Source organism: Scaptodrosophila lebanonensis, unplaced genomic scaffold (assembly GCF_003285725.1).
Source record: "Scaptodrosophila lebanonensis strain 11010-0011.00,11010-0021.00 unplaced genomic scaffold, SlebRS2 tig00000001-arrow-pilon, whole genome shotgun sequence".
Classification (NCBI taxonomy): Eukaryota; Metazoa; Arthropoda; class Insecta; order Diptera; family Drosophilidae; genus Scaptodrosophila; species Scaptodrosophila lebanonensis.
This window is the reverse complement of record NW_022060529.1, coordinates 19,376,292-19,394,515: the sequence shown is the minus strand read 5'-3', so window position 1 is coordinate 19,394,515 and position 18,224 is coordinate 19,376,292. Positions and strand designations below refer to the sequence as shown.

The 18,224-nt window shown below is 35.9% G+C and overlaps 2 protein-coding genes across 2 annotated transcripts; one reads left to right on the top strand and one right to left on the bottom strand.

Moving 5' to 3' along the window:
- The first annotated feature begins 336 nt into the window (after positions 1-336).
- LOC115634132 lies at positions 337-18,055 on the top strand. Its single transcript, XM_030531697.1, has 4 exons — positions 337-438; positions 16,885-17,055; positions 17,118-17,445; positions 17,518-18,055. The coding sequence occupies exons 2-4, from the start codon at positions 16,914-16,916 to the stop codon at positions 17,612-17,614; spliced, it is 567 nt and encodes a 188-aa protein (XP_030387557.1). The 5' UTR covers positions 337-438; positions 16,885-16,913; the 3' UTR covers positions 17,615-18,055.
- On the bottom strand, positions 13,610-14,422 carry LOC115630620. Its single transcript, XM_030527289.1, has one exon. The coding sequence runs from the start codon at positions 14,420-14,422 to the stop codon at positions 13,610-13,612; it is 813 nt and encodes a 270-aa protein (XP_030383149.1).
- Positions 18,056-18,224: the final 169 nt, after the last annotated feature.

The following is an 18,224-nucleotide window of genomic DNA, read 5'->3' as shown; positions in this document are numbered from 1 at the left end:
GATAAATCAAAAATCGTGAATATACTCTGAGCTGCAAGCTGCCCATTTTTTCTGTTTCAGTGGAATTGTAAGTTTCTTGCACTGCTTTTGAAAGCAGAATTGATGGGTAGAGTATTATTATAACAAAGTATAAGTTCTTTATGCCTAAAACTAACTCAATTATAGAAAATATAATTTTTATGGTCACAATATTTAAAGACCTCCAAAAAAATGCTAAGACATTTCAAATATAGTTTTGGTGAATAATTAAAGATCGGAATTTTCTGATGCAGTTTGTTTTTATGCCTTGTACCCAAATAAACCCCACAAAGTATACCCACAAAGTATCAACAAACGTTCGTGCTAGGGAGCAGTTACTTGTGGCACTACCTGTGGCATCAGCCAAGCAATCGGCCAATCGCATCAAAGTGCTGTGTTGTTATAAAACTCAAAGTAAATGTGAGTTAAATGCAAGAAAATTTTCTAAAAAAATGCATCAACTTAACCTCGTTGTGTGGTTCTACATATTTAAAAATGTCTAATAATTACAATTAAAAGTGAACAGAATAATTAATGCAAATCCTTTTTAAAATTTCTTGAAAAATTGCTCACTAAAAAAAGTTAAACGTATTTATTTTAAATCTTTTGTTTGATACTATTTCGACGTTTTACAGTTAGATCTTTTTATCTGCATTTTTCAATTTGTGACTGTTTAAAATACTATTTATAAATGAAAAGAAAGTTAGCTTAAAAGCTAAGCATTTTTATCAACATAATTTAACAAAGCAGCAGCTTTAATCATGAACAATTCAAACTAGTTTCCCAAGTTTACATTTTTATAAAAATTAATCAAATGCTCACAAAAAAAGGGAAAAATATCTGTAGAAAATTTGAATTATTAGTTACTTTCAAAATTGATTAAGAATTTTGAAGGCTACTTCATCCATTTGTTGCACAGCTGAAGAATATAATTATTAAAGAAACAAAATTGAAAGCTTTTATATGTACTTGTATTTGGTGAAAACTTCTAACGCATTAAACCGATTTTAAATATTTTGAAACAAATTAATTGTTATTCAATGAGAAGAAAGATTTTCAATATATCCTTAATTTGCTAATGATTTAAAATGCATCCCTTTTTTTAAACAATTTTATTACACAAACTTTCTATTAAACCCTATTTGAAACATAATTTACGGACATAAGATGCTAAAAACCACAATAGAAGTAGCAGAATTTGATTTCGTATTTTGAAAACATTTACACTATTTAACTGTGCAAATCGTATTATAATTTGCAAGAGGAAATCCACATTTACTAAAATCGAACTAAAATTAGAAAACTTTTTTTTCATAATTTTTGTTTGTTGTGCCTGGCGTAGCTCAACGAGTTAGCAAGAATCCCACATTTTGAGTTTGTTTCAATGTAGGTTTCGGTTAGAAGCACGGTGCTACCATCTTCGCAGAAAGATGATTTAAATTCCAAAAAATACTTGCAGTCTTCAATTCTGTATAAATATATAATCAATATTATAAATCTTGTAATTAATGTCAAACTGCCAAAGCTGCAGGCCGACTCGGAACATAACAAATAATAAAAACAATAAATAAAAAGAATGTCATTCATATACTCTTAGTATAACCATTTATTTTGTTGCTTCATAAACAGAGGCATTCTTTCTTTCGAGTTATATTTCCTTCATGTGAAACTATTTGCACTAAATAAATTTTGATGCAAGCATAGTGTTAACTATTAGTTGCGTCGGCTATATGGTCCAGCATAGAAAGGCATTTCCTGAATATTTTGGATACTTTCCGAATGCTAACCTTGCAGCCTTCTCCATTCACCATTTACACGTATAGTGAGAAGTATGTATTTGAAATTTTCGAAAGAATGCGAAGGATCACAGCCACCACATGTCTTTTACCATAGCATAGAACTTTAAGCCCGCTATGGCTTTATATTTAAATGTTGAAGGAACTGACATATTAGTTGCCCCTTCGAATTTCAACCTCCTAATATTAAGTCCGCCAAGTTAAACTGGGTCGGTCATTTAGCAGATTCCTCAAAGCAGTTTTCGATTTGGTCGAATGATATTTATTTTGGTTTTGTAGTTTTCGGGGAAACCCACAAATATGACATGTCGGTATTACACCAAACTCTTCGGCGGTGTTTCAATCGGAATGAATAGCTTTTTAGATTCCAGTGATCTTCTTTATATTCAAGGATATTAAAACATTTTTTACTCTTTCTTTTAGATTAAGTTATTTATTTAGCTCAATGTATAGTATTATACTTGTACAATAATAAACGTAAGGATTAGAATATTAGCTACAAGGGCTGAAAACCTTACGGTTCATTTATTTCACAAACAATTGTACATACATACATATGAATGTATCTAAATTCTAGATTTTGTTAAACAAAAAGTAGGTGAAGTTTCTTTTAGAAAGTGCGATGGCTTGCGGGTTTTAAAAAATTAGACTCTATTCCTCGCCATTGATATGCTTGATTGAGGGTGAAACGGCACAGGAATATAGTAGTTGATTAGAAAATCGGAACGGGAGCCACACTGGTCTTTGACCAATCATGGGAAATTGTATTTGAAGAGTTTTTGTTTTAATTTCTGAGTTATATGTCGACACAAGTTTTAATCAAGAGAAGGAGATTAAGTTACGATTTCTAACATGATTTCAGAATAAATCAGACATCGTTTAAATCTTAACTTAAATTACACTTTTAAATTTGATTTGTAATTCATTTTGTGATTTTGTTATCAAACAAACCATTAACTATTTGAACTCCAAAATAATACTGGGCATTCCCCTAATACTAAGTTGCCTTAATATTAAGTAGAGCACTTCGCTAATAAACACATTCAGTTGAGTCGTTCACGAGGTACGCATTTAATATATTTTTGAAAATACCTTGTTGTTTTAAAATTATGTAATAATAAAGCGCGAATATATTCTTTCTATACTTCTATTGCAAGTGACAATACGATTCGAGTTTTTTTCACCAGCGTTATACATTTTCAACAAACAAATAAAAGTCACACAGTCACAAAGAGGCGAGAATTGCAGCTCCAAAAATGTACTTTTTTTTAGCTTAGAATGATATATAATATAGTATATACTCTACTTGTTAATATTACAAGTTATAGTTTTTCCCAAAACAAAAATTGAGCATGAATAGAAGAACTTTAAAACTCATATTTTTGATAAATCAAAAATCGTGAATATACTCTGAGCTGCAAGCTGCCCATTTTTTCTGTTTCAGTGGAATTGTAAGTTTCTTGTAATGCTTTTGAAAGCAGAATTGATGGGTAGAGTATTATTATAACAAAGTATAAGTTCTTTATGCCTAAAACTAACTCAATTATAGAAAATATAATTTTTATGGTCACAATATTTAAAGACCTCCAAAAAAATGCTAAGACATTTCAAATATAGTTTTGGTGAATAATTAAAGATCGGAATTTTCTGATGCAGTTTGTTTTTATGCCTTGTACCCAAATAAACCCCACAAAGTATACCCACAAAGTATCAACATGTCCGTCGGTCCGCCTGTCGTCCATCTGTATAAGTGCATTTATCAGCTTGAAGTTTAAAATTGCAACAAAATAACACAAATCAAATGGGGCTTGAGTGTCGATGCAATTACAATTAAAAACAAGAGAGAACGCTACAGTCGAGCAAGCCCGACAGTGTATTACCCTGTACCCAGGAAAACTTCCGTCACTGAGTTATATGCGCCCATAGCTGCAGCAAAAAGAGGAAGAAGAAGAGCGAACTTGTTGCTGCAGTTTGGGGGGGTTGTACTGGGGAGAATTTGTTTTGCTAATAACTTTTCTTAGAATTGACCGAATTGAATAAAATTTTACACAACAATAGACAATTATATATTAATTATGTGTGCAAAGTTTGGTTTAGGTAGCATTTGAAATGTGGACGCTATTGACGAAATTCTGTAGCGGGGACAGGGGGGGAAAATTAAAAAAAAAAACATAAACTCGTCCTTACTCGGACCTAGGAGAATCTGGATGCCAACTTTGGTTATTCTAGCTTTTATAGTTTCTGAGATCCTCGCGTTCATCCAGACGGACGGACAGACGGACGGACATGTCTAGATCGATTTCTCTCGTCATGCTGATTCAGAATATATATACTTTATGGGATCGGAGATGCTTCCTTCTGTATGTTACATACTTTGCACAAACCTAATATACCCTTTTTACCCTACGGGTACAGGGTATAACAAGAGAGAACGCTACAGTCGAGCAAGCCCGACAGTGTAATACCCTGTACCCAGGTAAACTTCCGTCACTGAGTTATATGCGCCCATAGCAGCAGCAAAAAGAGGAAGAAGAAGAGCGAACTTGTTGCTGCAGTTTGGAGGGGTTGTACTGTCGAGAATTTGTTTCGCTAATAACTTTTCTTAGAATTGACCGAATTGAATAAAATTTTGAACAACAGTAGACAATTATATATAAATTTTGTGTGCAAAGTTTGGTTTAGGTAGCATTTGAAATGTGGACGCTATTGACGAAATTCTGCAGCGGGGGAAGGGGGGGAAAATTAAAAAAAAAAAATAAACTCGTCCTTACTCGGACCTAGGAGAATCTGGATGCCAACTTTGGTTATTCCAGCTTTTATAGTTTCTGAGATCCTCGCGTTCATCCAGACGGACAGACGGACGGACAGACGGACGGACAGACGGACAGACGGACGGACATGTCTAGATCGATTTCTCTCGTCATGCTTATCAAGAATATATATACTTTATGGGGTCGGAGATGCTTCCTTCTGTATGTTACATACTTTGCACAAACCTAATATACCCTTTTTACCCTACGGGTACAGGGTATAAAAATATGTAGTTACCAACTACCTTAATTGAAATTAAAACTTATTCTTGAACTATAACATTGCTATTTAAAATTCAATAGCTCTAGCATTAAAACAAAAATATAAATGCTAGCCTAGCTTTTGGCCTAATCAAAAGATGGCTAAGTGCTTCAACTTTTCGGGGTACTGATGAATTGGCGAATGAAAGTGAAATACTTTTGTACTTCACAGAAGTTGAGACGGTCTAATGAGCCAATAATTATATATACATATATACTATTGCTTCAGAATAGAGGGTGGGCGACTAGCCACACCAAAAAGCCACAACAACCTGTTGACGAGCCTAAGAACTTATTGAGTGGCTTTTATGTTGCCTGTTGCCAATGAATAAGTGTGTGCAAATTATGGGTACATTTTGTTTTAGCCATAAATGGAAAGGAAGGGCAAACTTTGGCCGATGCCAAAGGGCCAGATGGCCAGATGGCGCGCACCTTTTCAATCAATATTTATGAGTTGCGCGAGTGGGAGAGGGGGAAGAGTAAATCTAGACAGACGCAGATATTACAACAGACAACCAACTTTCTCATAATAGTTGCCTCCTAGCCGCGAGCACTGATAATAGATTTTTGTAACAATTTTGCAGAAAAAGGAAAATGGCATGAAGCAGAACGCTGAGGTAAGCAAGAGGCAGAGGGCTTTATGTAAAAGAAGTCAGTCGAAAGGTGTCGTCTAAGCCACAGACACTGTGCATAAAGTTCTGGCTCCCTCGGGGAGCGACAGGCAATCACTTCGATGGGCGAAAAGGCCAACTGTCAGCTTCTTGCCACAAGCTGCAGTTGACAAAAAAAAAAAAAGATAACATTGTGGCAAAATGTGTGTTGCATTTATAAATTGCAGTTCTTAATCTCTCCCTCTTTTTTCCGGAAAATTATGCATTTTATCTGCGCTCTGTTTTTTCAGCCAACATTTTAGCTTATACGAGTATTTCACAAAAGATTATCATTCATTCATATTTCATTTTATGATGGGAAATAATTGTAATATTTTCTTGTTAAACAAAATCGGCCGCTATATAAACAATGTCTATTTTCACAACGCTATGGGATGGTAATGGCAATGGCTTTTGTTTTTTATTCATCGTCCTTGAAAAACAAAAACAAATACACCATCCTCGGCATTGACAGTGACTGGCATTGCGGTAATAAAAATGCTCTTCTGAGTTTTTGTGACGTTGCTTTATTTGTAAACATTTTAAACGTTGTCATCGTTGTCCTGCTCCTCGAATGAAGTTTCAGCCATCATACCACATATCCTATTCATAACCACATCGATTCATGCTATACTGCACCCATATTTGAACCTTTGCCATTAAGTTGTTGTCAGGTGGGTGGATGGCTTCCCTTTTGAACGCATATCGAGTCAGTCGTCTATTTACCTGTGAATATGTAAATACATACATAGATGTGTTTAACTATGCTTTTGTTTTTGCACACTATAGTCTGGGAGCTGCGGCATTTTATTTGTTTTATTACGATTTCCTTCCGCTATGCGTTTGTGTTCAGCTTGTTGGCATTTCTTGTCTTTCAATTTCATTCAAACTTTTGCATATCCGTTCGACCCAATTGGCCACGCCAAGTCGCGTTTTCAAATCTCCATTTAGAATTTATATGCTCGATTGAGTGTGACAGCAATACTCTGACGTACAACGTCGTGACTTATTTATTATAGAAATTTCAGATTAGTTAATACAAATAGAAGAATAAAATATATCTATAAAGTTGGCCACGCAATCTTATTGCTCGCTATCTACATCCCATTTTCAATTAATTTGCTTAAGCCTTAAATCTTTTAACATAATACTATAAACTACTGCTGACAAGATATTACTATTCAGTTAAGAGAGAGAAATTGTTGTTACAAGGTTTTAAAGAATTTTTGAATTCGATTACGGAATAGTAAATATTATAAATATTTAGTTAGTAGTAATGTTTTGGAAAATTCTACCATGAAATTATAATCACAGAAATATATGAAGGTGGACCTTGGTTTAAAACATCACTAATGATATTCTAAAACTCAGAGTATTAGGAATAATTTTTTTATATTAAATATAATATTTATGTATAAATAATTTTATTTTACTCATTTTTTTTTTCATAAAATTTGCAGAAAAAAATTGAATATTTTTATTTTTAATTTAATTTCATTAAATATTATCTTTAACTATTAATTGTTTAATTTTACAAAAAATAGTTTTTGGAATGAGTCCGGCGTAAGGTTGCACCTTAGACCCGATTATACCAATTTAAGGGCAGAAAATTCCTTTTCGACACTCACTTGCATTGAATATAATTCTTCCTGTTACATACATTCGCATTTGTGATTTTAAAAATAATTAATTAATATGTAAATTAAATATTTAGTTAATTAAAAATTAATTAATTAAAAATGTTCGCCTTGACTCACTGATTAAGGATATATATAAATTTCGTCCTTAATCCTTATGAAACAGGCAAAATTTCAGCTTGAGTTTTATTTTTGATCAACAAAATAAAACTCAAAGAATAATCATTATTTTATAAGTTTTATTTTTTTTGCTCATCAATAATGATTATCGGTTAATTTTTAAAGTAAAACTCGAGATTAATCATTAAATTGTGAGCGAATTAATCAAATTAAAAAATAATCATTATTTTGTAATTTTTTTAATAACACATATAATGATTACAGTCCCTGATTAAAACATTTCTAATGATATTCTAATATTCTATTTGAACAAAATAAATATGTATAAATAATATATAAATAAATAAATATATAATAAATAACTTTAATCAATTTTTTTTAAAAAAAAGTGGAAAATTTCTACAAATACCACTAATTTAAAATAGTTTGACTATTCAGCTACTAACACGCTCAAATCGGTCGCGATTACTTATATACTTAATTTTAAAAAGCATTCGCTGTTATTTTATGTTTGGAATATTGCTTTAGCCGTTACGGTTTAAAATTATTTTTAAATAAGAAAAGCACTTCTAATCTAGTATTTCCTCTCAAAGGCCTTATATTCAATATATAAATTAGGTCAATTGGTTAAATTAGGCCGGATCGGAAAACCTATTCGATTACGGTTATCTTGCAGTTTATAAAATAAAAGGGAAGGCACAGATTTCTTACTTTAAAAATTCAGCAAAATTAAACAATTGTTTGTGTTCGGTTTAAGCTAGTGAGATAAAATCTATGGATATCCGGATACATTATAGGTATTTAAGCAAACCTGCCAAACAGCCATTAGAAAATGAAAAAATGTGCAGTCCGTAAATAAGTAAATAAATAAAGTCCGTAAATAAGTAGTAAATGCAATAATAGTACAATGATACCTCAGAATTCAGCATTCAAATAATTTGATCATAGCTCTATAAATAAACAAAAATGTGCAGAATTTTATATACAAGTAGATTCCTCTGAAGTGCGTTTAAATCATGCATTTTGCACTTTTCAGTGCCTGGCTGGGTCAACGCACTGTACTGCTCTGACTTTAGCGAGATTTCTTGTATTTCTGGTATTTGGTTCCAGCCCACCTGCATCTCGGGTGCAATCTTTTTAAATGGATTCCAGCAGAAGTGGCTGCTGTTGAAAGTGCAGACGCCTTTTACAAGTAGTCGAGAACCTGACACCATTTTGCAACATCCCATCGCGACGGACTGACTTTGCAGCTCACTTTGACGAATTTTAAAATCTGCATACATACATACATATATATATGTATGTAAATAATTAAAAATAATTGAAAACTTACCCGTAAACATGCATGGCTTCATAAATTTAATGATGCGATGCGGGTCGTATACTCGTATAAAGCCGAGCGCACCCAGTCTGTCGCTCGCAAGGTCGTTCCGGTTCCTGTCTCCATTGCAAGGCTGTCCAAAAGTCGATTTGAGGAGAAGGATGGGAGTAGGAGTAGGTGGTGGGGTGTGTTGGACATAAAGGCACGCGCTTCTGTTTCTGCACTTGAAGGCTTAATTGAAGTTCAAGTAAATTAATAAAAATTGAAATATTCATAAGCAGATAATGAGAGGGCCAAATAGGAAGGGATAATAAATGTTGCTCTTATCTGACATCTAGTTGAGGGCATCAGCGTTGAAGTTTCATCCTGCAAGTGTCGTCATTTCATATTCCATCAAAGTTATGTCCAGTGCTCCTTTGTGTTTTTGTTCCATTTTTTCTTTTGCAATACATGCTGAAGTCAGCTGCCTAATTAAGTTGTTGAGGCCAAAACAAAAGACTCAACCAGCCCTCAAAAATGGTTTGGCAAGGTGAGCTGATTTTGCTTCCCGATTTCTTGCTGACGCACAACTCGAGTGAAAACTCAAATCAAATTTCGTACGTGAGAAGGATTGGCAATGCTAACCACATACATATATATACAAATATATATATATATATATATATATATATATATATATATATATATATATATATATATATATATATATATACATATATGCAGATTTAAAGGTGGCCGTTGTCCCTTCTACGCCACCGTTCACCTGACTTTTCGTTTTTTAGGCCAATGGCTGTTAAATGGCTGTTTGCGTTTACAATAAAATCGCAACTTGCCTTTTTTCCAACGAACTGGCCGTCAGTCATGTAACTCTGCGTAAGTGTATGTGTGTGGGCGGGTGTAGGCGTGTACGTAATAACAGTATTTACGACACATGTGACCAAACCATAGCCTATAAATTGTGATTTAAAACCGCACAACCCCCTCACTTGGCCACCAATTTTGATAGAATTATTTTGGCTCGTATCGCAAACGAGTCCAAATTTATGATTGCCCCCACAATTGGATAGATATTAGATTTTGCGTGTGCTTTTCATTTCGCATGACCAACGAGCCCTATTTCTCGAAATTGATAATAATCAAATAGGCATCAATTATCCGCATATCACAAAATAATTCGGCACATTAGGCTCATCAGGTAGCAGTTCTCTCCCTCTTCTGGCTATCATCGCCAGCCGATTATCAGTCGGACGTGAGCAGCGCGATAACAGTTACCCTTACCCTCATTTTCAATATCACAACAGCCTTCATCACTGACGTCAGTGAGGCTTAGCCGTTTGACTTGGAAAATTTCTTACGCTCGCCACGCTCAGCAATTAGTCCAATGATGATAGACCAATGGGTACCCAAATGACGTATGAGTTCTTTGTCCTTTAGCAGAAATTGGCAGGGCAATTACCAAATTTTCGCTAATTGCGATTTAGTGCGAGTTAATGCCGCGATTGTCACCTGGCGACGTCTATTAAAATTTATATGTTTGTTCAAACTCAATAAAATATACATACACAGCCATTAGACAATGGCTGGCTTTGGCTTTACTGTGACCTCAATGTAGTGAGAGCAATTTACCTAAAAGCCCCTTCGCAAGATGGATTGCCTTTGTGTGGATGGCGTACTTGTAAGTATAATGGCAACTATGACCAGAGAGTCGCCTTCAATCTAGGCTATAAAAATCTTATTATTTCATTGTTTCTGCCGACGCCTACTCATTAATACTTGTAGTCCACAGTATACTCGTCTATATAATTGTATATGACAATAGTACTACTTCTATAAAATGACACTTTCCCTATCTTATTGGCAGACCAGCTAGCCGATGTTAAGAATTCGTCATGTGTGCCTAAATTAGAAGAATTAAATTATACATTAGAAGTAATTTGAACCAAATAAATTATATGTACAATTCTTAAGCAAGAAGACAGCATAAGTGACTTGCCACACTGACTGATAATGTTTTTTTTAATCGTATCCCGCAAAATATTAAAAAATTCTTTCTAATAGAAGGGAAACAGTAATGTATGAATAAAGTTTGTGGTGATATAAAGTGTTGTTATATAACACATTGAAGGATATGTTCATATAGCATTAGAGTAGACGAAGTTAACTTTTTAGTTCATTATTTATAAAAATATTCTCCGAATCATTTACTTCCTGATCTCCAGACACCAAATGAAGAAGCCAACTAGAAGAAAATACAGCAGGATGTATATATATAGTATAGTAGAGCTGCAGAAAATTGGAATCATTTCTTTTATTGTAAGCATGTTAGAAACATGAGTAATGGCTTATAATATATCTGGCTTTGAAGAATACATTTTTCAAGCTTTTCTTCGATATTAGTCATTTTTAGCCAACAACTTCTCAGAATGGAAGTCTAAATTAAAGTCTACCATAACTAATGTTTTTGTGTATATCATATTCGGATACAACTCCTTCATTATTACAGCATAACCCTTCTATAAACAATCATATTCGTAATTGCACGCGTGTATGCCTTTTCCATTATCCATTACCATTTGCAATTTTTTTGCAAAATGTCTAAAAATTTAAATTTTTAAAGTTCACTTGAATGTGGAATAAAAAACCCTTTCGTATAGTTATTAAATTATGTATTTCAGTGAAAGTTAGTTTCCCGTAACGCTTAGGTATGTACTCCAAAATAATTAATGTAAGGAGAACAAAAATAAAAACGATAAGCTTAGTCCCGTGGGTCAACAATGCCCCAAAAACAAAGAGCTGACACACAAATCCACTTCGTCACCCACGCACTGAGCTGCTTTGCAAATGTGCATCTCTTCCTTACATTATATGAAAAAAGATTCACCACGAAAATAAATGATAGAGGAAATGTCCAAGCTGCATCAAAAATCATCTGCCCCCAAGTAGAAACAGCAACATGAGCTTCCTGTGAAACCGCACTCGTACGTCTCCCTACAAATTAGCGCTGCAAACCGCAAAAAAAAAAGGCAGACACCACCCATGTGAACTTTACTTTCCTTTAAAAAAAAAACAAAACAACTACAACACAAAATGCTAAAAAAAACTTGTCCCAAAGTGAACAAATTTCTGTGTAGCGTCCGGACAGTTTTGTGTTTGTTGGTCAAAGTGCTGCGAAAATTGTGGTTGGGTTGAGTTCCAGTGGGCCGTACCACGCCTCGAAGAGACCAGCCGAGTATTCCCAAACATGCTGACATGCAAAATGGAACAACAGAAATAATGGCAAAAAAAGGATTGTGGGAAAACACCAACAAGTGGATGAAAGGTTGGTGTCGCCTCACTTCCAATTGCAGTGTGCGATGAGCTGTTTGATCTGTTGTGGGCATTATGTCGTATAATTAATTTAATCCAGTCGACAAACAGCAAGACAAATTGTTGGCCAAAAAATATGGTTGGCGGCCTGACCGCTGACCTGATGCTCCACTGAGATATCCTTTAAGAATCTACTAGGCTGAATGATTTCAAAGGCAACCTGTTTTTGGTTTTTCTATTGTTTTATAGATATTGTGGCCTAGTTTCAGTGGACTTCATCTGATATTACTTATTAGGAATCAAATCCATTCAAGGAAATTTAAATTAGAATTATTCGAATTATATTATACAAAAATATATATAAATTACTTCAATTTAGTGTGATATCAAAAATATCATATAACATCACTTGCCAGGAACTTTGCTCCTGAAAAAAAGTCCCTTTTAATCTCGCACCTGCAAGTGATTAACAAAATTTTGGTAATTCAGAACTAAATAAGTCTAACTAAATATTAATTTAATCAACTTATCAATAAAAAATTATCTTTTTTTCATAGTTTTCTTGTTAGTGTTAAAAAAATTTGAAATACAATTTTTTCTCTAACCGTAAAGACTCAAAATCTTTTAAAACTTTGATTATGATAGCATAGAAATTTAAAAAATAATAATAAAAAATAATAATAAAAATGAATAATAAAAAATACTATATATTATATATTTGTCACGCATAACCCAAATAACATGTTCTGTAGTGAAATTATCTCAAAAGTGCCATCTGCAATATAAATGATGGGGAATAGGAAGTGATAAGCAGAAGTGGTTTCTCTGTAATTTTAAAATTTGTCTTGCTAATAAGTAAGAAATTGTATTCCTAAATGATTGATGGAAGTATGTCCGAAAAAACAAATAATAAACAATTTTCCGCTTTAAACAGTTTTGCTTTTGCCTAAGGGGAATCGAAAGAATTTCGAAATTTTTTTGTTCACTTCATAATTATTGATCTCTTAGTTGTATTATATACGCAGTGTGAAGATTTATAGGCGCTTTTTTATATTATGAACGGGTATACTTGTACATACATATATTAATTAAACAAGCTTAATTTCCTAGGCGACCTAAAAAAAGCAAAAGCAATCGATTTAAAACCAAGCCACTATAGGATTTTAAATTAAACATAAAAGTTAAAGTCCATGTTTACATACTTATTTAATGAAACTATTTTTATTCAAAGGAATTTGATTTCTTTTGCTCGCTTTTAAATCAGATTGAAAAGTAAAACGATTCCAGTTTTATTTTAGCAACAATTTAAAACCGAGTCGAAATTTGAAGCGTCTAAAATGGAAATAGACATGCACGTATCCCATTCACCTGCTGGCTATAAAGGGTTGTTAACGGTGAACCTATCCAAACATACTTACATATGTATGTATGTATGTATGTAAATGCTGCAACACCTGAACAGCCCATGTGTCACTTGTTGGGCCTTTTGTAGGCCACTACGTGTCCTTAATTACGACATGACGGCAGAATGGGACGAGCCTGAGTCGACGTTTACAAAGTGTTGCCCACAAGAGAGAAGCATTACAAGTATAATGCGCTTATTTTTTATTACATATTCGTACTATTAACAAAATTTAATGCTAAGCTATGCTCATACTTGTAAGTATTGCGGAAATTTGTTTGAGTGGCTCTACAACCAGCCGGAAGGGGCTGCAGTCTTGCCATTGCCACTCAGCCAAGACTCCAGATTGGGCACGTGATTGGTGCCGGCAGTGATGGGGGCGAAGGCGGCGTCCTTTGTCAGGGTCAAATGGTGGGCTGCGCCGGCATTGCCATTGCGCGTATACTGTCCAAACTTGGCGGCCTCGTACTCCGTCTTCTGGATCTCGGCAGCAGCAGCGTGCGCCGAACGTTGGAGAGCAGCCGCCGCTTCAGCTTCTCGAGCGGCCGCAATGCGTTGCTGATGCGCCACCGCCGCCTTTGAGGCGGCCAGTCGTTGCTGAGCCAGCACCACCGACTGTGCCGCCGACGCTGCCTCAGAGCGTTGAATGGCAGCGGCCGCTTCCGACTTTTGGGTCAGAATGGCGGCATGAGTCTCCTTCTCCATGGCGATCCGCTGCTGGTTCAGCACATTCTCCTTGGCCGCCTGCATCTGTTGCTGGGCAATCAGCACATTGGCCGACGCTTGTTTAGCGGCTGAGATTGCGTTGGCCACCTCGTTAGGTGAGGGCACACCGCCAAGTGAACTGTGGCCCCCACTCCAGCCAGCAGAGGGATTCCAGCCATTGCCACTCCAGCCTGCCACGTTCCAGCCGCCGCTAATGGCGGGCAAACGCGTGCCACTCGCAATGGTCCAGGGACCCGAGGCAATGGCATTCGAGATGCTGGCATCGGAGAGGCTAAGACTGCGCTTTGGCAGCGCCTTATCGGCTGCGGCACTGCAGCCAGCTGCCAACAGAAGCAGCAACAGTTGGGGAGCTGTGAAGGTGGAGCTTTGCATCATATTGGCTTTGTTCGATGGGCTGATTGGTCTTTACTGAACGCTTCTGCTGGACTCTTCGCTATTTATAGCTCAGCTTGTGATCTGTCGGCGCTTTGGGTCAATTGCGACTACAGCTGTAATTGCTCACGTAGGAGGCCGGGGTGTCAGCAATTTGGGCGCTTTCGCTGACCAGTGACTTCAGAAGTGAATCTACGATTGGCCCCTTTTCATTAACAGGAAATGAAAGGCTGTTTGCTGCCTGTTGCAATCACCATTTGGCCCAAATTTTGAATTGGTTCATAATTTAGTAGCAGTAGCAGTTGCAATTGCATTTTATTTTTATGTAACCAAAGAGCATGGCAATGGGCCGCCAATGAAAATAAGTATATTTTTAATGCGGTTACGGGTTGGGGGGGGGGGGGGGGAAAGAAAAACAAAAACAAAAGATACCTTTGTCCCAGAACATGTTATGAAAAAGTAAAATTTAATTATTACAACATGAGAGACGCGCAATTTACGTGTCCAAAGGAATTACTCCCCGGCGAGGGCTGTTCCTAAAGGGTTCCATTGTATTCTGCCACCGGCGCTGACGAACTCTTCGAAACACCCATCACCCATCACCCACCACTCAACACCACGTATGGTAATTGCCATTAATGCTCGTTGGCGAACACAAAATGCACAACGTTTTCCTTTTTCAAATTTATTAATGAATACGAAATGAATGCGGCATCGCTGCTGTCAGCCAACATGATGGCAGTGGAGCCAACAGGCCTTCAATATATTTTTTCTAGAACACAACAATACAGATGCGCATCAAAAGCAAATATTTATGGTTGATTTTAGTGCAGTGCTCACTTAATTAGCATCTCTAAAGGTAATACTGTACTTATGTTTTAAACTCAAACTGTACAGCACTCTTACAAGTTTACATTATCGCCCCCTTTCCCAGACGCAAAATCGTTATCCTTTATTCAGCAGAACTTTAAAGATGTACAGTTTAAAGAGGCATATTGGAAGTACAGTATTTACAGAAATGTTAACCAAGAGAGAGAGAGAAAAAATCAAAACCAATATAAAGTTAAATAATAGTATATGAGTATATTATCAGTAGGTTACTTTTTACATTCGAAAAAGTCAAGCAGTTCAGTTACATAATACCAGACTGAAACCAAAGCAAGAAAACAATGAGAAAAAAGCACACAAAATCGTAAAAATTTTGTGAAAAAGTAAATTCAAAATACATTTGTGCATTTTTTTATTTTATGATGCAGGTCTTTATTCATTTATGTTGATCAATTATTTTTCCATGTTTACATAGTAATTTCTTTATGATATATACTGTGAGTCATACCTTTCGCAATAATTCAATACTTGACGTTGACTATGAAATAATTTAGTTAAAGAAGTGTGATTGACACTGTTGGATAAAATACTACATCAGTTTTTATGAAGATGAATTTTCTGTGAAGGGAAATTGATAATTTGATAGTAATCATAAAAATAAATAGCGCCAATGTCATGAATAATTTTAACTTATTCAAAATGTTGTATATTTATTATTTACTTAAGATGCTGGCAAAGAGTTCCGTTTTACACTTTGGTTCCACATTTTTTTCCTGTCTTACCTGTCATTGTTACTAGAAGCATTTCGATAAAATTAAGCCTTTTTGGGAGCTGGTTAAAAGTTTTGAGAGCGCCATTAAGTAAGAATGTAAAATAGCGAACATTCACTGAACTGTTTAGAATCTAAATTTTAGATTGGTTGCACTTTTTAATACATAGTATGTCTTATCATTATGATACAGCTATAGACAATATGTGAGCTTACTTAATAAGACTAACGGTACTTCCACAAGCTCATCTCAAATTATAGTATCTATACACACGTATACGTGTATGTATCTGTTTTATTTTTATTTTTCTCAAAATACAAAGGACAAAAGCATGGCGAGTTTTGAAAGTATGTATTATTTTAAAAGTGTCTTATAATTATGGTAAGCTCCTTATTAGAAAAGGTAGGCTAAAAATCTATAAATGTTTGATTTAATTAATCAAAATTTTACTTTATATAATAAATTTGTGCAATTTTAGAATTGATTTCTATTCGAAATGTTTTAAAAGAAAAGTCCTTCATAATTACTTGGAAAATTTTTGCAAATTTTTTGATATATGAAGATCAAAAATAAACCCTTACACTAGGAGTATAATTGGGAATACAATTGTCCTTATAGCCCAACGTAAAGTGCACAGCAAGTTGCGAAGGACAAATTGCACGGACTATGGGGTCACGCGTATGGCGTTGGGCTTCTGCTGCGATTACATGTTGCAGGCCGTTTGAGTCATCAGCGCTTTATGAGCGGAACGCCCGGTCCACCCAATTCTTGATTTGATGTTATTCGCATTTACTTTTTAATGGCCACTCTCCAAGATAGCGCCCACTGAAAGATGGCACTTGCTTTTCCGTTTTTGTTTTATTGCAGCGCTCCCGAATCTGTGGCACAACATCATAATGCTAAGGCTGAGGGACACACGGCCATCCGTTATGGGTATTTTATTGTTCGCTGCCTGCGCTGTGGTGGCGCAGAGCATGCTCGCCGTGGCAATGGCTGCGGATCAGGCATACGCCGATAATCCCGTCGATAAGGACAGTGGTGTGTATAATGCCCGATGGTGTGAGTTTCTTAACCCTGCCACTTCAATCGTCATTTTGCAGAGCTGGTGACGTTGCACAAGCGACCGGCTTTCTTTGTGGGCAGCCGTTACGGTCGCTCCGGTAGCAACAATGGAGCGCCCAGCAGCTCCAAGACACGACGTCTGATTATCGTGCCGCGCAACGACCGCTTCTTCCTCGGCTCCCGCTACGGCAAGCGCAGCGGCAACGAGTATTTGTCGCCGTACGAGCAGGATAGCCTGGGCCTGGGCAAGGCGAATGTGGCTGACACGGAACAACAGCGTAGTATTGCATCTGGCCGTACGGTGACGTCAGGCTTGCTGTCCTGCACCTACACAGGCCTCAGCAATTTCTATCGCTGCAATAATGCGTAAGTTGCCACCACAAGGCTATGGGATTTCACTTAACATAGCTGCACTCCTTTTCTCCTTTCGCCATGCAGCGACGACTTCAATCTCAACAATATCGTTAGTCAGCTGGTGGCTGTCGGTGGCAGGGAAGCGGCGCAGGAGGTTGCGGACGACACCAACACCAAGTAAGTCGCCGGCAGCACCAACAACAACAACAACAAAGCACCAACTGGCAACTGGCAATTGATTGACAACAACACCCTAGACTTGTAGTGGCACACGCTCCTCCGGCATTAAATACGATCCTTGTTCATTTCTAGCTGCTTTTGTTATTTCCTCGTTTGCGACTCGACTGCGTTGAGAAAATGGTATTAAAATTTTTATGGGGCTGGAAAAAGTTTTAATACGATTGATTTTGTAAATATATTACGACGTACCTACATATTATCAAATGGAACACTTATTGTGTGTGTAAATAAAATAAGAGAGCATAAATAAATTGGCAAATCGAAAATGGGAAATGGTTGAAGTTGCAACTAAAGCATTTCCTCAGCTCGGCGTTAACTTGAACAAACATTTATGATTACACTTGTACTAAAAACTTAAACACATTAAAATAACATAAATACCTATACCGTTATACACTAGTAAATATGAATTCATAAATAAATGTTCAATAAATACGGCTGGAAAAGCGACAACATTCACGAGTAGTTTCTGTTTAAAGAGGAGGAGGTGTTGTATTCCTAACTAAAGATTTACACAAGTGCACTATTACTATGTTTTCATTATTATTATT

Bases quoted from the DNA above. Each gene is read 5' to 3' on its own strand.
- LOC115634132 (XM_030531697.1), top strand. From the start codon at position 16,914: ATGCTAAGGCTGAGGGACACACGGCCATCCGTTATGGGTATTTTATTG. The intron at 17,056-17,117 runs GTGTGTATAATG...GTCATTTTGCAG, and splicing joins TCCCGTCGATAAGGACAGTG to AGCTGGTGACGTTGCACAAG. The intron at 17,446-17,517 runs GTAAGTTGCCAC...TTCGCCATGCAG, and splicing joins TTCTATCGCTGCAATAATGC to CGACGACTTCAATCTCAACA.
- LOC115630620 (XM_030527289.1), bottom strand. From the start codon at position 14,422: ATGATGCAAAGCTCCACCTTCACAGCTCCCCAACTGTTGCTGCTTCTG.